The sequence below is a fragment of the Glycine soja genome, chromosome 11, assembly GCF_004193775.1.
Source record: "Glycine soja cultivar W05 chromosome 11, ASM419377v2, whole genome shotgun sequence".
In the NCBI taxonomy this organism is placed as follows: Eukaryota; Viridiplantae; Streptophyta; class Magnoliopsida; order Fabales; family Fabaceae; genus Glycine; species Glycine soja.
Window position 1 is genome coordinate 16,405,431 of NC_041012.1, and position 27,662 is coordinate 16,433,092.

The 27,662-nt window shown below is 29.3% G+C and overlaps 2 protein-coding genes across 3 annotated transcripts; both read left to right on the forward strand.

Moving 5' to 3' along the window:
• The first annotated feature begins 5,283 nt into the window (after positions 1-5,283).
• Positions 5,284-7,734, forward strand: LOC114375275. Of its 2 annotated transcripts, none has more exons than XM_028333053.1 (2): positions 5,284-6,126; positions 7,186-7,734. In XM_028333053.1, the coding sequence occupies exon 1, from the start codon at positions 5,469-5,471 to the stop codon at positions 6,120-6,122; it is 654 nt and encodes a 217-aa protein (XP_028188854.1). In that variant the 5' UTR covers positions 5,284-5,468; the 3' UTR covers positions 6,123-6,126; positions 7,186-7,734. The 2 variants fall into 2 exon arrangements, with proteins under 2 accessions (XP_028188854.1, XP_028188853.1); XM_028333052.1 differs by having other exon boundaries at positions 5,286-6,126; positions 7,115-7,734.
• Positions 7,735-23,753: 16,019 nt separating this feature from the next.
• On the forward strand, positions 23,754-25,244 carry LOC114373698 (uncharacterized protein At4g22758-like). The gene is made up of 2 exons (XM_028331217.1): positions 23,754-24,513; positions 24,823-25,244. Exons 1-2 carry the CDS (start codon positions 24,108-24,110, stop codon positions 25,008-25,010), a joined length of 594 nt encoding a protein of 197 aa, XP_028187018.1. The 5' UTR covers positions 23,754-24,107; the 3' UTR covers positions 25,011-25,244.
• The last annotated feature ends 2,418 nt before the right edge of the window (positions 25,245-27,662 follow it).

Here is a 27,662-nt window from a genome sequence, read left to right on the forward strand (position 1 = left end):
CCTATACAAGTTAGTAAAAAAATTTGGGGGGTCATGGCTCCCTCTCTCTCTCTCTCTATATATATATATATATATAGAGAGAGAGTTTAAGCTAGCAAACAAACCAGGTCACCCCAAAGTTAAACAATTAAAGCTCAAGCTTTAGGATCATCAATAAAAAAATATTTATCTTTAGTTTTTATAAAACATAAAATGTCATATTTTTATAAAAAAAAAATCACGTATATTAACAAACTTCCAATTTATAATTCTCTCATTTAAAATACAAATATTTTTTAAAAAATGCCTCTCTTCTTGTTGGGTATGTCCTGAAACAAACCCCCTTATTTCCTTTCACCTTTGATGGCGAAGGCAATTCGTTTTCTGCCAATTGAAGCTTTCACATAAGGAAAAAACATTTGGGCTTAGAAAATTGTGACGATGTCCAAAAGATAGGCTTGTCAAGGGTTGTTACGCACACCCACTAAAATTGCTGATACATTCAGCAATTGCGCGTGTGACTTATTTAACACTCGACCTATTTAACTAATGTCAATTAATATATCACAATAATTTATTAATGGTTATTGGAGCATTGGGCTTCAAACGGTGAGTGCCTAATCGCAACTGAAATATTTACGAACAAATGAGTTTCTTTCTTCGATTTATGATCCTTACAATCAAATGGCGGATCCAGATTTTTTTAGTTGGATAAAAAAATTGTCTATGATAAATATCATAAGCTTTTTAAAAAAATTATGAATGATTAAATTAAAAAGATGAAATGAGTAAAATTAGTATTAATTTTTTTGGATTAAATTAGCACTAATTTGTTCTTTCTTTTCTCTCTGATGACTTTTTACATTTTTTTAAAATAATTATCTGATGACGTCAACACTTATCTTTTATGAAGAAAAAAAAAAGACAATTATTTAAGATAGACAAGCGCACCTATTACATTTGTTTTAGCATCTTGATATATATCTTTTAGGGAGACTTTTGATTTTCTTTAACTGCGGGTATGCCCTATTTACTATTGTATTATTTTAGATTTAATATAATTTACATTTTTTCCAAAAAAAAGAAATTACATTAGGAAGACAATTGGCGTCATTGTCAGTGTGGATTCGCCACTGCTTACAAAAAGAGGAAAAATAATGCACGAATATTTCATACTAATAAACATCTTTGAGAGAGGAAGAAATGAAAATGTTATAAAATAATGTAATGTGAGATATAATAATTGTACCTCAATGGTAGTTTGTGGATCAACTTATGATTTTAAGTCTTTAATTCGATTGTCTCCCTTCAAAGATTGGCACGAATTGAGTCTATTAACTTTGAATGTAAGGATCCACTGGCAATATGCTAAATCTTTCACTATAGACAGTCTATTTATTTTCATTAATTTTTTGTCAGGAAGATTGAGGGGGAGAAGTTCCTTCATTAAAAGTATTTTATTTATTTTGTCACCAAGAATTTTATAATAGAACTTCAGAGAAGGGGATTTTCTCTCCATACATCTTTCGTTAAAAACATTCTATTTGTTTTTTGGTAGAATTTTTAATGGAGGATCAAGTCTATTACTAATTCCATTGTTAAATATTCATCAAAATAAAATTCCATTGTTAACTAACATAATTTAATTTCATCATATGAACTTATGATCCGTACGTCACTAAAATTGTTTCTATATTTGTTACTAAATTTATTTTTTCTAATAGTAAACATTTATATTAAATTTTTAAATAAAAAACTTAATTAAGTGATAATAATCTTCTTCAAAAACAATTTAAGTGATAATATTCTCTTGTCACATATTTTTATTGAGTTTCACCTTAAAGCTTACAATTTCTTTTTCTAAAGAGGCTTGCAAAAATATATCAAAAAAGCTTATAAAAATCATAAATTGTTTCTATAAGTTTAAATGAATTGTGTAAATTAAACTTTTTTTTACGAAATAAATTAAACCTTTTTCAAAAGTTCTCTCAATCTATAAATGAATCCAAAAAAGTTCCCTTTTTTTCTTACTGCAAAAAAGAAAAGTTCCCTTAATCTATAAACTTCACAACTACAAATAAAATTTAAGGGAAGAAATAAAACAGTTAGTTAATCCAAACTTGTGTGGGGCAGAAGTTTCGCAGCTTAATCCGCAATATTCACCCATTACCCAATACACCCACAGTGATAAGTCCGTTAAATTACTTTACGAAAGAGTATATTTATAATTATATATACTAAATCTACAAAAGAGTATATATAGTAAATCTGCAACTATATGTAAAGGAAATAAGATATTTTGGTATACATGTTTGTTCATTTTATTTCTATAACTATATTCATAAGTTGTTATTTTATCTCTATAATTACTTTCATAATTCAGTAACTTTTATTATCTTTCTTTTTACTTAAAAAAAACAGTTAGACACAGAATACCTATTTTTCTCTAATAATTATAATAATATTAGTACTTGCCAAACTAAAGCTGGAAAGTTAAAGTTACCTTGATTCCTTGTAAGCTATGATGAACTTTGTTTGCCAACCACGACTGAACCAAATCCAGTCCAAAACATGTCATATCAGAAACAGAAAAAGGGAAAAAAAATATTAATCAAATACGAGCATAACAATAACAGTAATAGTAAGAAAGATTACAGTTATATGATGAATTGATAATCCTCCTAAATCTCAACCTTATGAGATTGTCCAGTTCAACTTGGATCACCCGAAATATAACTTTTTGTTATGTTTTGAGGGGAGTAGTGTACAGAGTATTATGTAAAGGGTTACGGGAATTCGGATGGGGAAGGAAAATCTTTTTGTAAAACACTTTTTTGGTACTGTTGGTACCTAGTAATACATAGTTTTTTAGCTGAAAAAAAAAAACTTTTTGTCAAAGGAGTTTTGTATTCAGTAAATATCTTTATCTAAAATTGAGGGTTATATTTCTCATTAAAATCGAATTCAAACTTTCTGAACAGAACAAATGTGACTAAAAAGAAAAATTATATTAAAAAATAATTAATTAGATTCTTTATTAAAGATTAATCATCAATCAATCTAGTTTTGTGAGTAAAAGAAACATTTTAAGAGATTAGTAAAATATTATTTTCAAACTTAAGAAACTGCATTAAAAACAACGATTCAAGCGAGGGAACAAAATTATATTTTAGTTAAAAAAAGAAAAACGTAAATTATTTTAACCATTCAAAAGTCATGATGGCAACTTAAATGGTTAACACAGATTCATGCATCCAATAAAGGGGGGCTTTTTTTTTCTTTGAATTTTACAATAATTTTTTCAACAAAGAAATAGTATCTTTTACAAGAGACAATTTGAATCGGTCAAGATTATTATAAACTTAAACTTAAAATTACTTATTAAGCTAAAATAATATTGTCCCAATTAATTTACACATTAGGTTATTTTTTTTAATTATTTAAATATCTAACTTCTCGTATAATTATTTAACAGATATTGACTTTTACAAACATATTTATTAGTTTTACAAATAAAACTAACTCTAGTTTCTATTTCGAACGATCAAGATAAGAAAACATTATAAAATTTTCTATCATTGAAAAATCCTATAAATGAGAGAATGACAATTATTAACTTTTTCAAAAAAAGGGTAAAGAAATTTAATACTTACTTGTTATAAAAAAATATTTAGTAGTTAAAATTACACCCGTAAAATAAGGATAGCATAATTGATAAGCCACTTTTTTGAATATATATAAAATAATAATAATGTTAAAATTGAGGATTAATTTACATCGGTCAGAAATAATTGGTCTAAGAAACCAAACACAATCATATATGTGATTCTTAACTTGATTTGTTAACCCCGGTAAATGAAATAATTTCACGTGTTTTTTTTTTTTGAACGGAAATTTCAAATACTTAACGTGTTTAAACTCTATACAAGAAGAAGAAGGCATGGGGACTGTGGAAGAAAAATGATTTTTTTTCCTAAAATTAATTTATAATTTAATGAGTTAAAAAACACCCTTAATGTAAAATTCATAAAAGTAAAAAAAATGATGTTGGAGATGGTTGTGCATATAATAATAGAAGCAGTTTGATTTGATTAGAAGATAGAAATAGAAGGGTTGAGATTGGGGCATAATAGAGGAAGCAGCTGTTATTTGCATGGGGGGGGCCAAGGCCACTGGCAGCACCTTCAATTTTCTCTTCAGTCAATCCCAGTTTGCCACGTGTCTCATGACATCGGAACAACCATGACACGTCGTCTCAGCCCCAATCACAGTCCGACAACCTTACTCAACCGCACAAACGACATTATTCTGTAGAACCCATCGCAAATACATAAAATAATAAAATAAGTCGCTATTTCTTTTTTATTTCGCAGACTAATTCATGGTTTAGTGTTTGATTCCCATACAAAAAATATAGTGTACTTTGACCTGAACAAAAGGAAAACATCGGATATATTAAGGTACAGTGTCAGATATTTTATTTTATTTTCATTTTAATTTTTTAAAAATATAATATTTTTCATTTATAATGTTAAAAAATATTGATTTTTTAAATGTTATTAACAAGCATTTTAAAATTCTTAATCAATGAATGAATTAATAACAAGGTTTTTTTAAACAATTATTGATTTTTTTTTAATTTTTTTATTTTATTATTAATAAATATTCTTTAAACAATTATATGTATGTTTTCATTTTTTTAACGTAGTATCAGTCATATCTTACATTTTTGTTGGGAACATTTATTATATAAGAAATAAATGAAACTCTAACAATTTTAAAAAATGTACATTATCAATCGATCAAAATTCGTATAATAAAATTATTGATTTTTATTATAATTATTTTAAAAGTTATATTAATAATAATTTGTAATTTGATAATAATATAAAACTATTTTATTGATCAAAATATAATTTTAACTTTTGTGCAAAACTTTGTATTAATCAGCTCAAAATTTTAGCAACTCATATTTTTAAGGATAAATTTGATTATTCATCGTTAAAAAAATAATACTTGTGTTAGAGCATCTATGACAAATGCTTACATGCATTGGTTAATTTTAACTAATGTTGTTTAAGTTTTTTTTTAAAGTTACTTATATAAATATTATTATTTATATAAATAATGGTTATTTAATCACATTATTTCATAAATAATATTTTTAAGTATTATAAGACTTGTAAAATACTTATATCTTAGCATTTGAATAAATTTTTATTTAAAATGCTTAATTTACATGGAGTTATAATACCCAAAATTATGATAAAGACGCTATAACTTGGCAGAATTTTTTTTTATTTATGAAGGCACACTTTTCTTTTTGGGTTGCAAACACACACACAAACCTTTGATCTCAGTCACCATCCTTACTAGTCACTAGTAAGCAGTATCGCAACTCATGCTCTGCGTCTGTCTCCGATCCATGCGTTAAGTTAACCCTTTCCGTTGAAAAAAAAAAACATTTCTCTTTATTCGTTCAAACATCAATGGCTTCCTCATGCCGCGGCTATTCCAAAGCCCAAATGTGCTTCTTCAAGATTCTCCGCATAATTTCATCTACCCCACCCTCCAAACAAGAAGAAGAAGAACCCTTTCCCAGCAAAGGCGTTGGCATCGATTTGAATCTCAGATTCTGTTCCGTCACAGAGACCCCGGAATCCGAATCTTCAAGAAGCGACGAAAACAACAACGAAGAAGAAGAAGGGTTTCCGGAGAAGAGCGTGGAAGTTTCGGAGAAACTCGACAACAACAACATTAACGAAGGTAACGATCAGGAGGAAACGACGTCGTTTAAGGGACGCGATGGTAATTGCTTTGATTTGCTTATCGAAGCGGCGAGGGTGGTGTCCGGGAAGGACGAGCCGGACTCTGGGGAAGAGAGTGGACTCGGCGGCGAGTTAAAGACTCGGAGGGCTAGTGAAGAGAAACGGAGGGAGAAGTGGGTGGTGGTGGATTTATACGGTGACGTTTTGGAGGAGACAGAACCGGTGGTGAGGTCCAAAAGAGGAAGGAACCAGGCGTTGCCGTACCGGTTCAGAGACTCGGTTGTGGAACCGTTGAAACGCGCGACTCGTTCTCAGAGACCGTCGTCAACCGCACACCTCAGTAAACGACTTCTTAGGTCCTCGCCCACAACGTAAAACGGTAATGCCTATTCGTTTTTATTTTCTTTTTCTTTTTCTATTTAACTTTCTTATTTAGTAGTACTCTCTTGCTTTTTATTTATTTTTATCTTAAATATAAATAAATTTTAATTTCTTATATCATTTAACCAAACTCTCTCAAAAATATTTTTCAATTAATAAGATCAATATCAAGTTTTAATAAATCATAGTTTAAAAAAATTAATTAAAAATAACACAATTAAATAAATTAATCCTCTCAACAAATATAAAATATATTTTTTACTTGTAATTAAGACAGGAGGAAATAATAGAAACCGTCAAATAGTAAATGAAAAAAACAAGAGTCTGGATTGACGCAAGGTAATAAAAATAAAAATAAAAAGTGCTTCCAAACTAAACGACATATCGTTTTGAGATGTGTTTATTTTATTTTAAATATTTCTTTTTTCGTTTTGTACAGGAATTATTAATTACTCATTAATTTAAGTGATGGTTACCTCGACATCGATAATACAAATAGAATGTGCAGTAGCGTTGCTAAACTTGGAACAAGTTAGGTATAGGTTTCGCATGCTGTCGTGATGTTTCGTAACACCAAATTATCGTACTATAAGAGTAAGAGATTAAAAAAATGATATATCGTTAGATCGTCTAAAAGCAATAAACTAATACTAACTCCTCCTCCTGCTATTATTATTATTATTATTATTTCTCATGACATGACATTACATTGTAAAGGACAATGATAAAAAGGAAGAAAAGGAAAGAGATTGAAAATAATATGAAAGAAAAAGTAAATGTAAATGTAAATGTGTGTTTAGGTTTCATAATTTTTCGTTGTATATGGAACTGAAGCAGTAAATAAGAAAGATGGCGAAGAAACAATTTTTTTCCCGGTGGCTATTTGGTTCTTTCTTTTGCATAATCTCAGTCTTTCTTGGTGACTTCATTTTGCTAGATTAGGCTTAAGAATGTAGCTAATATATGGTAGTGTCTTTGTTTTGAAGCATGAATGCATGATCAATGTGTTTCACTGACGCATAATCATCTACTTTCTCCTCCCAAAACTCGTTTGAAGGCATCATCAAAGTCATATTGGAAATATCTTAGACGCGACATAGAGGAGGATAAGAGAGTGGGGGAGACAAACAAACAGGGAGTGTGGCTGCGAAAATGCATCTGTTTTAGTCTTCGAATATTTACTTGTAATTTATTTGATGCGCGAGAACAATGTATGCTGTCGGCTTCAAACTTCACACAGGGAAAGACACAAGGTAGAAAAGGATTTTTATTTTTTTCTTCTTGGAACTTAATTGGTTATTGTGTTAGAACACTTACAAACACAAGGTACGACCCCCCACCCCCACCCCCAATCTGCTCTAACTTTTGGTTTGAACAGTGCGAATTGCAGTTTAGGGAATTGAATTCAATGGTCTGTACATGTCATGTGATGTGACGTGACAGAAATATGGGGGTTATGATTTATTTCTTTCTTTGCCAAAGTGGGTGTGCCCTGGGTTGAATTTAGATGTTTCTAGCATTTTTCCCCCTCTTTGATAAAAATCGTAATCATATATTACATCTAATGATCTGTATAGATTAGTCAAATTGATTTATAGTTAGTTAACTATTTGTAAGATTACTTAGTCTATGTTTGATCTAGATTAACACAATTTTTAATGCCCTCCAATGAAAAAGTATATCTGGCTGCTTTGAGTTGAAGGAAAGTTAGAGTTGGTTCAACATCAAAATAAACATGCTTTTAATATTAATGAAATTAAATCAATATTTATGGAGATTGATTTATTATGTTTTCTGAGATTAATCGGTTGATATAAAAAAAAAACTCATCATTAATTATTGTATTTAATCAATTGACCAAATTCTAAAACCTTGACTAATTTGCACAAACATAGTTGTTCACATTTATTAATCACGCACGTAAGACAAATCCCTAAAGCTCTAATAGAATGGAGTGCCTACTGATAAAATTGAATGGCTTGGAATAAAAATGGGGTAAACCTTTACCTTGATAAATTAGTTATATAGGTTATTATATTATTTTCTTAAAAATGAAAAAAAAATACAATTTTATCCTTAAAATATTACTCTCTCTCCTAATAGTCTCTAAAATTACAAACTTATATAAACAATTTGCATGTATTTAAAATTGTAACAAGTAGTTTTTCAAGTATTGAAAATTTTATCAAATGGTCTTCAACATTAATGAAATATATCAACTTATAAAAAAACACGGTAGATATATAATATTTGAGGGATTACTTATATAATTTTATTAATTTTTAAACTACTTTAAAAAAAGGTCTTTTAAAAAAAGTAATACTTGATGGACGAAATTAAATGTTTATTCTAAGTGATTTTCTAAATTAATAAAATTAAAAACACTTCTATATATATATATATATATATATATATATATATATATATATATATATTTATAATTAATTAGTTCTTTAGAAATTCATTTCATCATCAAAATATTTTCAAGTTTTTTATATCACTAATATAATCATTTTAAAGTCAAATACAATGAGATTTTATTGAATGAGTGTGATATAATTGACAACACACAATCAATTTATATGAGAAAGTTTGAAAATGATTATTTCATAAAACATCTTTAGTGATGAAATTTTAAATGTGATTAAGGTTAAAGTTTAAACCGATAGGAAGTGAAATCTTGACATAATACATATCAAGTCACATAAATTGGTTGATTGCTTTGACATAACACATAGACCAACAAACTCTACAAAAAAAAACCACCAACTTGGGGGACAACTATTCAAGAAGTAAAATCTCCATATCATGTGAATCGGGATGTTAACACAACTTGGTCCATGTAACTAGAAGTTCACCCTCATCCTTACCAATCGCTTCCAAGGATTTCGTAACTCGATCGAAAGCGACAAGCTTCTCGACTACATTAAGAAAACACTTATGTTGAACGTGTGACCCCCTCTTTTTAGATATGCATCCTGCGTGAACTGATTTTCATATCATGAACAGGATATAAAAATATAACATTGGTGTGATAACTAACTCTATTCCATTTTCTCCACTTGAAACTCTTACCGACTTCAGCTTCATAGTCTATGCAAATATTCCAATATCATTATACGATCTGCATTCTCATTCTGTCACCGAAATTGTCATCACGATTCAACTCTAACTCAGAATCTCTCCCTAAATTAGATCTTCATCACCTGAACAGTTTTATAACCACTTCAAAGAATCAAAGCTTACACAATACTTCAGTCTCAAAGTCCCTAATTATCCGGTGGTTAAAAAATTCTGCTAAGATTTTATCTCTTTAAAAAACTAATTCAAGCATCAATGTTCTTACTCTGTTGACCAGTTTGACCTATAATTTTGAGCCATAACCCCATCTGTTCAGCAAATAAAATAGATATTGTACGAAATTTTCTTGAAGACAATGATGCCCTTAATTCAAATTACAGTTGGTCATTCGTCTTTGATCCCAACCTGCAAGCAAAGACTCATAATATTCACTGGAAATTTGTACACCAAAACTACTTCAATTATTATTAGTTTAAAGTAGAAAGAAAAATGATTTTCCCTTGTTTTTTGGTTGACAAGAGGATAGGATATTTTGCTTCGTTTAAGACGCCAAATAACTTGCTTATTTAAAGGTAAATCTATTACCCCATACAGCCATACTCGAAATTTTCCTATCTTTTTCTCAGACCCTTTCATGGCAAATTTCTCTCTTCTATCCTGACAACTAAACACTTCAAACTCCTATTTCTTTCTCATTCCTTCAATCCTATCTCTTGCCATGCCAGCATGACTTACACTATCAATTGAAGCACATATTTTCCCTTTCTCTGTCACGAGCCAGGTCTTCATGAGTTAGGTCGTTCTGACTTCTCCCTATTTCCAGCAAATTTTGTTATGCATCAACCATTATAGGAACCAAGTGAAGTGAGGAGACCCACCACGTTCCATTGAGTGCATTTACATATTTTACCCTACTTTTTCCTCTACTTCTTTGTTATGCTCACTATTGAACATGAAGTGTTTGTCTTAATTCTTTGTTATTTTTTTAACGTTGGCTTGCATTAAATGCGAACAAAATTTAAGAGGGATAAGCTCTTTGTTTCATTACTATCTTACATTAATAAGGAAAAGTTTTCTTGAGTTAAAATCAAAATTTCAAAAATAAAAAAATGGAGTTTTTTTTAGATGTAAAATAAAATATTTGGAGTTAGTAGCTTATCTCTAAAAAAAAAAAAAGAGTCAGTAGCTTATAATAATTTCTCTTGACTTTTCATGTGTCCTTTATTAGTCTTCTCCTCATATTAATGATGTTTTATATTTTTACATCATGAAGGTGTGCTGAGCCTATTTATTGGTTTTTCTAAAACTAAGCATACGGGCCCAACAAACTATACGAACCAAGTGTATGGTGCTCGCCAGCCCAATTAAATATCTCTTTCACTTTGTGAATTTCACGAAAAAAAAGATAGACAGAACTGGACTTTACACGTTCTACAAACTATCTGCATTGTTAGGTTGAACCTTGTTGACAAAAAACAAAAAAGGTTGAACCTGGTGACTAGATGTCAAGTCGACAAGGACTCTAGGGTAGAAAATGCAAGGCATCACTATAATGGCATATGATTAACCTTATGCCCAAACATAAAAGAACTTTTCGATCTTTTGCGTAGATTCATAATTTGTTTGTGTGCTCGCAGGGTAAATTCTATTTTGGAGAATTGTTGGATGATTGAGGAGGGCTTGAAATATCAGTGGTATTAAATTTTGTTTTCAAAATTATAAAAAAAATGTACTAGCTGTTGCAATAATATGTCATTGATCTGTCACTTTTACCTTCGTGCTGGTCTAGAAGAATGCATAAGTCACAAGTGGCTGCTGCACTCCAACGTTTGATGTGCTTGTGCACAAGCCCAATTTGAAGTTCCTTAGACTTATTTAAATTTTTATACTGAAAACCTTCAATTCAATTTGTATTTTGTCTTTCATTTAGACCATTTCTTTTATAACTAGATTCGTTGATTGGTAACTTTATGTATCTTGTTCCTCATAAAATTAGTTAAGATTGCTTATCACCCTTCTTCTTTCCCCTTTTGTGGCTTTGACTCAATATATATGCCAGCTAGTAATGTGGAAAATGGTAGATGGTACCGAACTATTGAGGAAAACTGCCACATAAAACTACATGGCTGATTTTCTTTTGATTGTTTAATTTTTTTCCCAAGTTATTTAATTTGTTAATAGACCAATGAAAAGTCCCTTCCTTGAATTTGTGTAAATTAGTGCATAAACTTTCGTGCTGGTCAGAATTTTATACTACAAATGTGTACTTAATTGAATTCACCTCTGTGCCCTTTGACAATTAACTCAGCAAGAAATATAATTTTGCATCCTTGCATATTAGTAGAGTATTTCTCCATTTGTTTTGGCAGGATATAACTCTTTGACTAGACCCTTTTATCAGTTTTATGTTATATATGAAGCAGGATAAAGGATCTAGCAAGTTAGTTGAGACAATTAATAACAAGGGAGATAAAAACACACGAAAGAATTAATGTGATAATGTGCCCCTAAATCCCTCATTCATCCTACTACGTTAGCTTATTTTTCATTGGAGTTATAAGATTAATTTAATCACAAAGGAAGAAGGAAAGGATGAGAGGTTTAGGATTTGACTCTCTCATTAATATAAATTAACAATTAATATTTGTTTATAAAAAAAATAACTTATTGTTATGAAAATATGCAAGGTAAGACATGAATGTGATTTGTGGCTGGTCCTTGATGACTGAAAAACGTACGCAAAAATATGTTTGAAAAGACAAATGTAAAACTGTAGAGTGCTCTTACTCTTTTTTTAATTCAGAACTACCATGATAGCATCTCACAAATTTAGGAATTTACTTCTTTAATTTATATACATATCATGAGCCCTCAAATACTTTGAAGACCGTCAAAATGTTATTCGCTCGACTAACACTAAATTCAGATTTCTTATACAAAATTTTAGATTTGAGTTTTTTAGATAAAAAAAATTATAATTGACATACAATGTTTTACTAAAAAGTTGTCAATCTTCTCTCATGGATATGGATTAACCATAAAACTGATAAATACTCAATATAAATCTAAATGTGATTGCACCTAAAAAAAACAAACTCTGAACACATTTATTCAAGCAACCAGCTTTGAACAAGGGGGAGGGATGTGGACCCAGAAAAGACTTAATTAATACCTACCCCTTGGTTATCATCTCACCAACCTTCAAATACCAATAAACAAGTATTTAAAATCAAGCATACTACGGATCATAGTCTGGTTTGATTCTGTTCACAACAATTCATAACTTAATTTGATTTTTAATCATCTTAATTCCAAAATATGTACTATAGTTTAGCTTGGGACCAATCATAAGATTGAATCAGATTCTGACTCTAAAGTCTAAACGGCTTAAAAAACAAAAAACAAAAGGCTGACTCTAAAGTCAAAAGTCTAAACACCGTCAGGCACCTACTCAGAAAGAGAGCCACTTGCTTGTTGAAGTGTTGCATTCATATCACATCGATTAGTTGTAGCATTATAGACGGCCAATTTAAATTGGCATTAAGTTAAAGTTTGCATTCTTGAAAATTTGGATAAGGAACTTAAATGGATACTGAAGTTTTGTCTAAATATATTTACATCAAATATCGCCATCTTCAAACTTTGGAGGGGATGCTGCAATGTAAACTGATTTTTTTTTCTCTCGAAAACTTTAAAGTTTTAATTAATGAGTTTAATTTTAATACTATATTGTTAGCGTAATTTTTTTTATATTGTAAATCAATCAGAAATAATTTTTTCCACTATCTGTAAAGGTTTTTTATTCTGTGTTTCAATAATAGATTGTTATATTTAATAATTATTTAATTTTGTAATAACTAGTTAAAAAATATCTATGTTTTATTTGGATTTGTGCGTTGCTTCTTATCTAAGAGTGTGAAAAAAAAAATGGCCTTTTAATGTATTTTAAATTCACAAATGTGAGATTTATTTTTCAACAATATATTCTTAGTTCCAATTAGCTTGGTCTTACTTTCATTTGTTTATATGAGCTTGTATTCCTTTTGTTGATCTTTTAAAGGTCTCTTTTATTGAGATTTCAAATATTTTAGGTCTAATCTTACTACCTTTTGCCCTTTTTTATTATCTTGGCCTTTTTTTTGGATTTGGACTTTCGGTCTTTCCTTATACGCGTGTTCTAACTTCTAATACAATACTAAAATTTGTATGTGAGTTCTTAGTTGAAAGTGGTTGTTTATCTTTATTCATTAGTAGTTTTTTTTTCTTCAACCAAATCATCCATAAGTACTTTGACTCTCTAGACTCATGATTATTTTAGTTAGGATAAATATTCTTTTGGTCTTGAAAATGTAAGGTGATGATAAATTAATTCCTGAAAATAAAATAAAAAATAATTTTTATTTTTGAATGTATAAAAAGTATAACAAATTGGTCATGATAAAATTGTGTGATAATTTTGTCATTAAATTGTAATATTTAAGAATCAATTTAATAATAAATCTTATTTTTTATGAACAATTTGATATTAAATTATAAAACATATGGACAAATTTGTCATTAAATTATATATCGAACTAATTTATTACACTTTTTGTACATTGAAAAATTAAATTTAAATATTTTATCTTTCAAAAATTAATTTGTCACTCACATTTTCATTTTTTTCATGAACCAAAATGAGTATTTCCCTTTTTATTTATATACTCTTGACTTGTGTCTAATCTACCAATTTAAGACTTGTTTTTTCAACATTTAATTACCTTACCAAAGGGAAAAATAATGAATGTGCGATAACAATTAACATTTCATATACGACCTGCATTAAATTGTAATTATTAATTAGTAGACCATGTTTCCCCTTTTCTTGTAGCTAGTGATGATTGTCACATAAAACTTTTTCTATGCCCTTTTACCCTCTCTCCATCAAACTATATATACCTTTCAATGTATCCCCTCCTCAGTGAAAAGTGCATAGCACAATGCTTTTCAATAGAAATAGAAATATACATTTGGAATCAATCAGTGACGCAATGAATCAACTGTTTGAAATGGTCCATATCTGATGGTAGATGTTTGTTGAACTCGTTGCTTTCGGTTTGAAAAGGAATTGTATTGCAAGTGTAGCATAACTGCTCCCCGTATAGCAAATTTGATTTCATTCCAAAAAAGAGTCAAACTTAGTAGTATAACTTTTCCAATAGACCAAGAAACAAAACAAGTGGGTTTCACAATTAACATCTCATTATTGTTTTGCAAGTGGCTATATCCATCTTCACTAGTAGTGGAGGACACCAAGACATATAAACATGACATGAAGGTCCATTTGGTCACACATCAACGGCATTCCTCATGCTTGGGTTCAGAACCACATATATAGCATAAGATTCATGCATATGTATATATGAAACAAAAAACCCCAATAATGTAGGAGGGAAGAGGATTCAATATTGTTGATCACATGCAGGACGAATGAGAGTGACCTCACAGTATATACTAACATGGGCGGTGTTTTTAGTCATGAGATGGGGTCACGGGTCACCCATGTCTTTGTAACTTAACAAATTTTAATGATTATATATACTTTAACAAATTTACATTCATAAATATTAAGTATTGCAATTACAACCACTTTTTTAAGAAAATTATATATGCTTAAATATCTTTACAGTCCTGTGATTTTTGAAATATGTTTTTTAGAAAGTAATCCACATTTAATTATTTTTTTAACCCTTAATAGAGTTATAGTTGGCAAAAGTAATGTACTTTTTATTTTACCAATTAAATATGAACAAATTAAATTTAATTAAATATTAAAACAAAAAATGACACAAAATTTTAGTAATCGGAAGTTTGTCTAATAAAATAAATAATTTCAACTTCTAATTAATTAGCCTGAAAGGGAATGACGTTTTTAGACGTAGAAACATAGAGACAATAAAACAACAGAAGTTTGTGCTCTAAATCATAGTTCGGATCTAATAGTCATGTTTTTCATATGTTTATATATATATATAAAAAACTAAATCATTTTTAAGTGACCCAACATCCCCTGTTAGGCTGTTACCATGAAAATCTGCCTTACCAACTTGTAACTAAATAATATTCGTAAAACATTATTTGTGAACACGATCCCTGTTCAATTTTAATTAAGAAAACAATTTTTTTAAAAGGAACAAAGTTATGTATTTCATTCCAACAAATATTTTTTTTATGGATATTATAATTAAATTTTTTATAATAAATAATTTGCATAATTAATGTATTGATAAATGCTTTTAGAAACTAATTCAGCTCAACTATAAATTAGTTGATTTGTTTGGTAATCATTTTAATTAGGATTTTTTTTGGGTATAATTTAAAGTATTTTTATAAACTCTTGTTCTTTCGGTCAATTATAAAACTAAATTTTAGTTCGAAATTTAATTACACTTAAAATTCATCCTTTATTTTTAAGATTGTATTATGCGGCAATCAAACTTAGTTTATTTGTCATCAATTTAGTGTATTGTCAACTAAGCTATACCTTATAGATATAAATCAACTGATTTTATATTACTCAAAAAATTAATTATATAATTAAAATTTGATCATAATTAATATTAATCATGTATGTCATATATGAATTTTGGCTAAAAGAATATAAGTATTTTTACAAGACATAATAATTACTTGAGACGAATAACATTATTATAAATACCAAAAGTCTCATCACAAATATTTAATGCAACAACATATTTTAAACTCAAACCAAACATATTTTCTATATATTTCATACTAATTATCATGTAAGTAACTAGGTTGGCCACAAAATTATGGTTGTTTTAGAGTGTATTTGATTGGAATGATGGAAATAGAAAACATGAAAATAGAGGAGAGGTATTTGAATTAAAATAGAATATAAATGGTCTAAATAGAATATAAATGTTTTAGAGTGTATTTGATTGGAATGATAGAAATAGAAAACATGAAAATAGAAGAATATAAATGGTCTAAATAGAACCTGTCTATTTTTTTTTTCTTCTTATTTTTCTTTTTACCAAACACACCCTTAAGGTTAATATGGTAAGAATAGAAGGTTTCTAGTAATTTTATATTCATATGACAACTGTTGAAGGTATAAATAAACTCTGTTTCATATTAAATTTACTTGATTATAAACTTTTAATTAATAATTTCAATTTAAATAGTGTTTCGGCATCAAGTCCAAGCTGACATCATTAGAATCCTCATAATGGAAGTATTGTTTCCTTGGTTGTTTGATAAAAGATCATAATTTTGTTTTTAATAAAATACGTTTTGATGGATTTAAAGGAAAAGATGTTTATAAATGACTATTGACTTTGACTCTAAATAATATGAGACATGAGAATGTGATTTTTGGAACAAATAGTTATAAGAATAAATTAAAATTTAATTTATTATATGAAATTAAGAATCAATCCAAAAATTTATATAAGTCATTAAAATTTCTAGAAATGACCTAATTGTATTGTTAATGGAGAAAATTATCACAACTTGACAAACACTCACTTCCTTTCATCGGACAATAACTCGTTGATTTGATCATTCAATAGACATTATTGGTCTAATGGTAGCCCACCGTCATTGTCTCACAAATAACTATCACCACAAGTCACAACCACTTTTGAAATCATTATTCACCCTTGTTTATTTGAAGCTTGTTGATCCATAATCTAGGCGTGCAATTAAACAGGCACACAGCAATTTTTAGAAGAAAAAAAAAGATTATAGTGTATAAAATAAATAAAATACATATTTCGAATGGTTGTCTGAATAGAAATCTTTAGAGAATCCTGTAAAAAAAAAAAAAGAATCTTCAGAGAAACAAAGATGATTCGATGTCACTAAAGATAAGGGAAACACTAAAAGTCATAATCATTAATTAAAAATAGTTAATTCACTTTTTTTTAACATCACAGACGTCAGATATTCATCACTTGAAACAAATTTGTTCGATAATTCACATTTCTTTTATGATTTAATTCACATTTTTATGGTACATAGTTAATTCACATGCGCGTATATTTGTTGCAATTATCGTTATTGATCTTTATTTTTTTTACTGCATTTTTAATTTTTACTTAGTGATTATGACTTGATATTTTTATTTACTTTAAATGCACAGGTAAAAAAAACTAAAAATTTGAGTTTCAACAAAAAGATGAAACCCATAAATAAACAAGACTCTACTTTATTTTCTTAATTAATTATATTTTTATCCCCTAATACTTTGGTCTATTTATGATTTTCATAAATTTGATTTTTCAACTGTTAAAATTAAGTTCTTCATTCCAAGTTTTTAATAATTAATAAAAAGAAAACAGAAATATAACATAGCAGTGATTTATAAATTCACAAATTAAGAAAAGTAAAAAAAGAAATGTCTAGAATCAACACTTAAAAGCCATTTTTTTGTTTTTATTTTTTTTAAACTCTCTCTCCACACAAATCAATACTACATCCTTTCAAAATAATAATATTAATAATAATAATGATGATGTATGCCCTTGATTTTATTTATTTTTCTTTCTTTAATCTGATTACATTCTATGAGATACACGGTAATTCAGACTATATATGTACAATCTTTTAGTATATATATGAATGTGTTTAGGAAAGAGTATACTCAACATCCTAAAAAAAGCAAATACAAATATGGTAGGTTTTGTCTCATATTCAAGAATTAATATAATCCAAAGTTTCAAACCCTGCCAAACCTTGAATAAAAAAAAAACTGCCAAACCTTATGATTAATAAAAATCGTGGCACACATGCGATCGAGTTGCATACTTTTAACTGTGCAAAACAAACACAATTGCCATAACCATTTTGCATAAGAAATCTTGGCAGCTGGCTAGGGAGGCTATGACTGTGAACAAATGTTGAGTATTGAATATTCCGAGCCTAAGCATACGTACAACATAAGAAGCTGTTTTCTAATTAATGCGCCTGAAGATAATTAACATAGTTCAGAGTTTGGATAGAATTTCTAGTAGGTTCGTGGAGGTGTGGTTGTTTGAAAAATTGATAAAATTATTATTTTTAATTAATTTATTTCTAGAGATAATATTTCAAATTTAGTTTAATAGTATTTATTTTAGGATAAATTAATTTTTTTCCTATAATTTATTATTTATGTTCAATTTGATCTTCTAATTTCTTTGGATTCAATTTGGTAATCTAATTTATAAAACGGATACAATTTGGTTTTTTAGTTTTGTTTGTTCAATTTAATTCTTTAATTTTTTAAATCAATTTACATTTTGAAAAAAAAATACATTTTGTGTCAATTAAAATTATTTAGGAATATTTTAAATCGTCACAAAGTCTAATTTCTTACCATTTAAACAGAAAAGATTAAATTGAATCAATTTAAAAAATTAGAAAATTAAATTAAACTAAAAAAAGAGGTAATAAACTAAATTAAATCTAAAAAATAAATTAGAGGAATAGAAAATTAATTTAAAAATTTATTTTATTTGAATGATAGATTAAATCTCATTCAAAATATAAATGAAACACATATTCAATTAATTGTAATTGTCTCAAAATAAATTTTACTTACTGGAGAATATCAATCTTTAAATCTAATGAAACTGAATTCCTCTAATTTGTTCAGTGGCAACGGTGGTGTTGCCGCCAGAGCTGAAATTCCACCAAAAATATAGTCTTTAATTTGTTCCAGCAAACCCTAATAAGAGTAGTCAATTTTTTTTATTCGTATATATACATTAATTATTAATTTATTAATTTTTTTTATTAACAGGAGAGATCAAACATTTTTCTTCTTTTTCTCCTACTTAATCACCCAACTAAAACATTAAATCAACCGTCAATGCCTATGATCCTACTTGCTTGGATTTGACCTCAATACATCCATTATTCCCTTAACTGGAGATTGAATAACCTCAGCATATCACTGTTGAAAACCCCAACAAGATCATCTTCGTCCAACACTCCCACCTACATTTCCATTCTGTCTTAAAATGTACACATCGAGCGTAGATCATAATTAGTAATATTTAACTGGGGTCTTGAATATACAGTCACTTTAAATATCGAAAGATTTTTTTTATAATATTGCTTTCTTTAAATACCCCCCCCAAAAAAAAACACTTGTTGTACGAGGGAAAACGCATTTCATTGATTTTCAAAGTATTTAATGCATTAATGACTGAATTGCAAAACATATTAAACAAAGACATGCAGAATAAAAATAAGAATTTAATTAAAGCACGTTAAAAATGTAAATGTTTTTAACACTCTCATCGAATTATAAATTGGTATATATGTCAGGTTAAATTATTGATTTTAGCAATATAACTATTAAGAGCTTAATTGTAATACGTAAGTGTAAAAATTTTGCATTGATAATTAATAAATCATGATTGAGATGATTTTTAAGTGACTTGCTATAAAAGAAGAAGAAAAATGTATGATAAGATGTTATTGGATGATGAGTGTGTAAAAGTTTGTTTACAGTCGGTGCTTTTTAATTAATTAAGTTATATTAAAATGAATTCTAATAAATTGATAGTACCAACAATTAATGGTTAGTACAACTGATCGAGGTTTTCATTCCTTAAGTATGTGATTAGGAATTTGAATTTTGATAAATGCATAAGAAAAAATTATTAGAAGAGGACACTGGCCACCTATGAGTGCCAATAGATTTCTTGGAGGAATTTAAAATATTTTGATAACCGATCAGGATACTCTTTTGCAATCATATATATGTGCAACAACAAAAATTGATATTGTAAATTTTCTTACACTAATACTAAAATTAAACTCAGATAATGAAATATCTGCAACAATTTAAACTCAAATAAATTAGAGTATATTCACGTATAAAACAATCAAATTCATCTCTCTATGTTTGAAAAAAACTAGCAAAAAAAAATTTAGTTAGGAGCTGAAAAAGTTAGTCTGTAAATTGAAAGTTGAAACCTATTAAATTATAAGTATTAATAAAATTAGTCATTGAAATAACTGAAAAATATAAAATGACAGAAAAATGATATAATCATGATTTATTTTAAAAAAAAATAAAAAATTGAATAAATATATTAAGAATAATAATGAAAGAAAATATAAAAAATTAGAAACTAACATTTTAAAAATATTATTTCAACGTTTCAAAAAACATTATAAGTTACTAAAAAAAATTATATACTAAACAGTCAAATAAATTTTTTAGATAATGAAAAAATTTCATAAAAAATAATATTAATTTTACATTATGCATAATCATTTAACTAAAAAATTATTTACATTTTTTATCTTTAATTTTTTTTATGGTAAAAATTATTTACATTATCAATACATGTACTGTTTTTAATACATATAATGTACATTTTGTAAACAAAGTTGTTTCGTGTTAGAATTCTCATCCGAAATATAAGCATTTTTCTTCATGATGATTACATGGCTTAGAAAATTATGTTAAAGTTTCCACGAATACAACGTTTGTTTGTGTGGTTGTAAGGACTTTTATTAGTGGGAGGAGTATCGTGTTTAAGTTTGTGGACGAGATTTGTGCAAATTGTTTGTACTATTTATTATTGGACAACATTTAAAGAAACAATCGTTCAGAGTTTCTCTAAAAAAAAAATCATTTAGAGTTGCCACTTCAATTGCTAAGAGAGGGTCCGTCGTTAATGAGTTTTGCGTGTTTGTGTTCATTATGTTTGCCGTCTAACTTTTATCCAATGCATCACTAATGACTAATAGGGTAGAATAGTTTTATGTTATTATTTGTTATTTTAAGACAATTATTTTAAAAATTAATAAATTTATTAACAACGATGAGTGGACGAATTCAATTTTAGGTAATAGGGATAATATTTATAGATAAATATACAACATTAAAAATATAACATAATATTTTTAAAGCATAAATATACATCATAATTAATTTTGATTTGTAATATTATGTTTAATATTTGATTTAATAACAATTGGCATTAATATAGTACGGGTAGTTGGGTAGATTTATCATTAATTAATTGACTTTCTTTTTATAATAATATATTGTAGGGGGCTGGGGCACCTTGAATTTTGAAATATTGTAGATTTATATGTGTGTGATATATAACTTGAAAAGTTAGTGGGGCATCTTTCCGACCTTTTCTTCATGCATCTGTTTTTATTATTATTATTATTATTATTGAACGATTATGTAAAAAAAGTTATATTATCAGTGTATAATATTTTTTAAAATAAAAATTATTTCATGTTTATTAAAAATGCTAGTTGTTTAATTTATTTTGTAGTCTCATTTTAAAAATAAGCTAGTATTTTAGCATGTACTAAAATACAAAATAGTATTATAGCCTCTACTTTAAAAAATATATATTTTATATAACTAAAATTTATAATAAATAAATACTTCTAAATTTATAAATTATATTAAAACTTAAAATTTTGTAAAAAAAAAATATTTTACAACGTATAAATTATACTTTAGATTTATAATACATTTTGATTCCACATTTTTTGTAATTATACCTTTTAACAAGTTAATATAAATTCACTGATAAAAACATAAACATAATTATATTATTGTAATTGTAACCTATAATTGAACATATTTTTATGGTACATTTTTTTAGGGGAGGTACATTTTTTATAGAAATTTTTTTATTTGACTTTAGGAGTAATATTGTCAAAGTCAAATTTAAAGTTGTATGAAAATTAATTATATTTAATTATATCTATTATTTTATCAATAAATAATTTCTATATTTGAAGACATTTTAATTGATTATATATTATTTTTCAATAATATAAGAAATTAGTAAAATTTTCAATATAATTTATTCCTTTAAATTAATTATATATTGTATATATATAAAATAAAGTTTTATTCTATGAGATGATATCATGTGACAATCACATATTCATTTATGTTGAATAATTCAAATAATTAATGTAAATTTTATATTTATTTTATTTTCAATAAAATCTTAAATCAATTATAATACACACACTAAAATATATTTTTTGGCATACTAAAATATATTTATTAAAATTTAAATTGAATGATTAATAATATGTTAAAAATTAAAAATAATATAAAAGTTACTCCCATGACTTATAAATGCAAATGTTAACGAGTGTCTTTAGACATCGATTAATAAATTAAAGACAATGGTTAGCAAGATCCATTCATTCGAAACACACTAAATTAGACTAGTTATTTTAATTTAAAGAAATGTTAAGAAAACAAACTCTTTTATTGGCTAAAATTTTTAGGTTAAATTATAATTTTGCTTCTCTTAATTTTCGAATTCCATAATTTTGCTCCCTTTAATGTTTAACTGTAACATATGATCTCCCTAATTTTATAAATTTGTGATTTTGATTCTATGATAGATCATTAATTAATAAGTGTAATTATTAGAGATATTAAATTAAATAAAAATTACAAATCATTAGACAAATTTAATAAAATATTATGAGCCCTAACATGTGTTACTGCTTGTAAAGTTACTGCGATCGTGAAAGATAAAAGAGATGTTTAGGAAGAAGAAAAATAACCCAATGTAATAAAAAAATATGATTAATATTTTTTTAAAATTTAATTTTTTTAATAATTAATAGTTTTGATTAATTTATAATTAACTTAATAATTTAAATAATTAAAATTATTTGTTAATAATCTATTAGGAAGGCCAAAATCATCAATTTATAGAAACAGATAGACCAAATGTTACCGTTAAAATTGAAGCATACCAGAATCATGAATTTATGAAGTTAAAAAATTAGAGGGAGCAAAATTATAATTTAACTAATTTTTAACATGCAAAATTTGAGTGGATCCCTCATCATATTTAATAAATATCTCATTTTCAATATAAAAAAAAACCAACTAAGAACCATATGTTTAAAGCATTTGATTTACATGTAGAGAGAGGAATTTCACTACCTAAACTACCAAAAATACCAATTGATAAAAAAATTAATTTTATGATTTTTTTTCATTTTAAAAACAATATGGTTACTATCGTTAAAAAAATAAAAAGATAAAAAAATCTAAATTAGTATATGAAATTTTAGATCCACATACTTTTTCTTATATTCGAATTTCAAAAGAGTAATTTGTAATTTCAGTTTCAGCCAAAAGACTGTTTGAATCTATTTAACACTTTAGCCTGCTATTTTTTTTAAAAAAAAAACAACAATATTATCTTCCTTAATTATTGGGTCTTTTAATTACATTAATTTAATTGAAAAAAAATCCAGGAAGAAGAAGAAGAAAAAAAAAACAGGGCTAGCTAATAGTATTGTTTGAAGATGATGGACTTTGATTCCGTTAGATTCCTCAACGGTGAGTGACTCAGTGAGCCATTTTCTTAGGGAGTGGAGCCATTACGAATCTTCTACAAAACTCTCCACGTGTTATTGTGAATTTCACCTCACTCATCTCCTCTTCTCTCAAATCAAACGTCAACCGCGTTTGGCCCCAGTCAATCACACCCACCCACGTGTCCACTCCCTCTCTATAAAATCTAACCCAACCACTGCTACTCCCTCAAACCCAAGTCTCTTCCTTAAAAACCCCAAACGCATAAAAAACACAGAGACAGTGTTCTTAGCGCCGCCGTTGCCCTACCATCTTCATATTATTCTATTGCCTTTCTTTCACGTTTTTCTGGTTTTTAAGCCCTTCCAGTGCCCTATTTACGCTTATACCCTTCTGGTTATGATAGCTTCCATTCGGCGTCAGCCAGAGAGCCGAAGCTCTTGGCTTCCACACATACTTTCGGTGCCGTCGATTGAGATACAAAGCCTCCAAGCCAGCCGAGCCAATCCTCAAATTCCAACTTTACCCCTCCCTGCAAATATTGTTTTCTTTTAACGGTTACTTCCACCATGCCTAATTCGAAGAACAACCGTAACGGACACGGCGAGCCTCACCGCCGCGAGAAATTGACAAAGAAATCGTCGTCCTTCTACGGTCACTCATCGCCGCCTTCCATGTCCGGCGAACCGATCCGGCGGCCGAAGACGGTGCCGGATCTTTTGTCGGAGAGGCACCGCGCGGCTTTAGCGACGCCGGCGACGGATGTTGTGCCAAAACAGCCGCCAAAGTTGTTGTTGAAGGTTACTCCCATGGGAAGCTTGGGACCGGTGCAGGTTGTGATGACGCCGGAATCGACGGTCGGAGATTTAGTGGCGGTGACGGTGAGGCAATACGTGAAGGAAGGTCGCCGGCCAATTTTACCGTCGAACGACCCTTCGCACTTCGACCTCCATTATTCTCAGTTCAGCCTACAAAGTAAGCATGCTTCTTTTAATAAAAGAAAAAGGAAAAAAGAGATTTTTTTTTTTAAATCGGCAAAAAGAAAAATTAGAAAGAGGTACTAGAAGTACCACAGAACACATGATAAATACATCAAGTGGACTGATCATAAAAGAGGTTATGAAATATATAGATAGAGTTTCTGTTGCGTTGTTTTCTTATTAAAATTGGAATTTCAGTTTAATTCTTTGATGTAAACTCTCATTAACCCTCTAAACTTAAATTTAATTTAATTTAATTTTTTTTGTTGGAGGGAAAATTGAGATGTTATTGTTGTGTGTGCAGGTTTGGATAGGGAGGAGAAGCTGATGGATATTGGATCGAGAAACTTTTTTCTGTGTCCGAGGAAGTGTGGTGGTAATGGGGACGAGGGTAGTGGAACGACGCCGTTTGGTTCGTGTTCAAGAGAGGCTGACAAAACGAACAAGGGTGGCGCGTTTGGTTGGTTAAGGTTCATGGATTTCTCTCGGTAAAAATTATTATTATTATTGGAGGCTACTAGTGTTTGCCCATGCCAGCCACATGTTATTTGGAGATATTTTTTTATTATTTTTAATTTTAATTTTAGAATGCATCAGTGAGTGAATGGCCTGCTGTTGCTTGTAAAAAAATACGTCTGTCATGTTTGACACGGGTATAATGTCTAGACTCTTGCGTAATAAAAGTCACTGATGTTTGACATTTAGATGTCGGGATATCATTTATCACTTTTCTTTCATAGTTATTGTATGATTTTTTTTTAAGGCATAGTTAAGGTATGATTGATTTATATACTATATTTTATAAAAAATATATATAATAGCTTTAGTCTCTTTTATAAATAAAAAAAGAAGTTTTTGGATGCGTTTGATCCCCTAAAATATAAGGGACTAGATAACACAAAAATATTTATCTAATCTTTAATTAAAAGAAAAACAATCGAACGAGATAAATACTAAAAAATTTGTAACTTAATAAATCTCTATAACTTTTTTTTCTAGTGTCTAACAAAAGTAAAAACATAATATTATCCTTATTTTTTGACTTTTCCATTATCGCACTCTTTTTTTTTTTTCCTTTTTTCTTATGCGTCTCCTTTAAACTTTTCTTTCCACCAAACTTTGTACCTTGGTCGCCAGCGAGGATTGTTTCCTTTTTGCTCATTATTTCTTTCTTTTCATTGTTAATTTATTTAAATATTCTCATCGTCATCTTCATCCGTCTTGTTATGTTTTTTCTATTGGCCAACTCCAACAAGGTCGCATCGTGTTGCCGTATCATCATTGTCGACTGTGACCCTATGACGGCCTTGCGCCGCCAAGCCCTGTGCCTGGGGATGTCAAGGACTGCACCTCCTCTGTGGAGGTGTCTCTCTTTTGTTACATTGTCAAGGTTCTGTTAATGTGTCGTCAAGGTAACAATACATAAAATATACTAGAGAAATGGGATGAATGAAAAAAGTGTGTGATGTATTATTTGCTAAAGAAGAAACTACAAGGAATAGAGGCTTCCTTTACACCTTCTTATAAGCTTAGGCAACAACTTACTTGAGCCCATACTCCTATCTACCATGTAGCATCTTTTTTCTTTACCAGAATCACAGGAATAAAAAAGGCGTTTTGGCTGGGCCTGATGATTCCAGTATTGAGCATTTCTTTCACCTGCTTCTCAATCTCATTTTCCGATGATGCAGATAACGATAAGGTCTCACATTTAAAGGGTCAATCTCATTTTCTGGTGATGCAGATAACGATAAGGTCTCACATTTACAGGGCCATGGCCCTCCAACAAAACGATGGCATGCTTCTTTTTTCGCTTGGGATGAATACCATGAGGTTCCTATTCGCTCTCCTATAGCTCAACATCCTTTCTCAGATTTAGGTGCTTGCATTTCTCCTGCTCGTTTTGGTTCACTAAAAAAACTTTGCAAAGCATCTTGGGTTATGTTCCATGAAAGTTCCCTTCTCAGTTCCACACATTTCTTAGCCAACTGGAGCTTTATGACTTGCTCTTTCCAGTTAACCCACATTCCTCCCAAAGAAGCCAACCATGCCATACCAAGGACCATATCAATTCCCTCCAATTTGAACAATAAGGCATCTACCTTGACAGAAACATCACCCATGACTACCTCCAATCCTCGACATTGCCCTTGCACCATCGCCCTGTAACCATCTCCTAGCTTAATGGTCATGGGCCGAGTATCCTCCATACCCACCCCATGGTCGACATCATCGTCTTGGAAATGAAGTTATGGGCCGCCCCACTATCCAGAAGAATCAGAATGGGTACCCCTTCACTAACCCTCATAGTTTCATAGTTTGAGGGTGTCACTGTTTGTCGTTAATCAACCCCAAATACCCCATCATACTACGCTCACCATCTGCCTTTGCTTCCTTTCCTTCACTCTCAATCAGCATCTTAACCTCGCCCTCATCTTTAGCATCTTCACAATTACCAAAAGCTTGAGATGGCGATCTGAACATTGATGGTTTCAGGGACTAAAAGGACCACCACATTTGAAACACAACCATTTATGTCAATGTTCCAGCAGCTCTTGGTATGGCAAATAACGAACCCCTCAATCCCTGTGTGCCCCCCTCTTTTTGGTCCTCATGCCTAGGCCCACTGTGCCCCTTGTCATGCATTTCTTTGCCCTCTCGAGCAGACCTCCACTCACTGTTACTGGTTCGGCCCATTGCATTTGGGCTAGACATGTAATATGAATTGAACCGATGAGAGGAACCCAATCCAAAATGGTTTCGGGTCCCATTGCTCCACAGTGTACTTCCTCATCGTTCTTGTAGCTCGTACTCCACTGCGTGTGCCACATTCAATAACCTCGACCTCAATAGTGGTCCCAAAGCTCGCATGCTACGCATTCTCCCCCTTATACCTTCCTTCAAACCATGGATAAAATAACCCGTAAATTGTTCATTAGGAAAACATTTAACCTGAGAGGTCAAGCGTTCGAACTCCTGAATGTACTCCTCCACTGAGCCCAGTTGTTGCAGGCTCGCAAGCTGCTTAAACATGTCACCCTCTTTGATTCCTCCATAGCGCCCAATCAACTCCACTTTGAGCTACTCTCATGTCAATTCAACATTCTCATCTAGCAACAATTTTAAAAAATGCAACGTGTGGCC

Bases quoted from the DNA above. Each gene is read 5' to 3' on its own strand.
- LOC114375275 (XM_028333053.1), top strand. From the start codon at position 5,469: ATGGCTTCCTCATGCCGCGGCTATTCCAAAGCCCAAATGTGCTTCTTC.
- LOC114373698 (XM_028331217.1), top strand. From the start codon at position 24,108: ATGCCTAATTCGAAGAACAACCGTAACGGACACGGCGAGCCTCACCGC. The intron at 24,514-24,822 runs GTAAGCATGCTT...TTGTGTGTGCAG, and splicing joins TTCTCAGTTCAGCCTACAAA to GTTTGGATAGGGAGGAGAAG.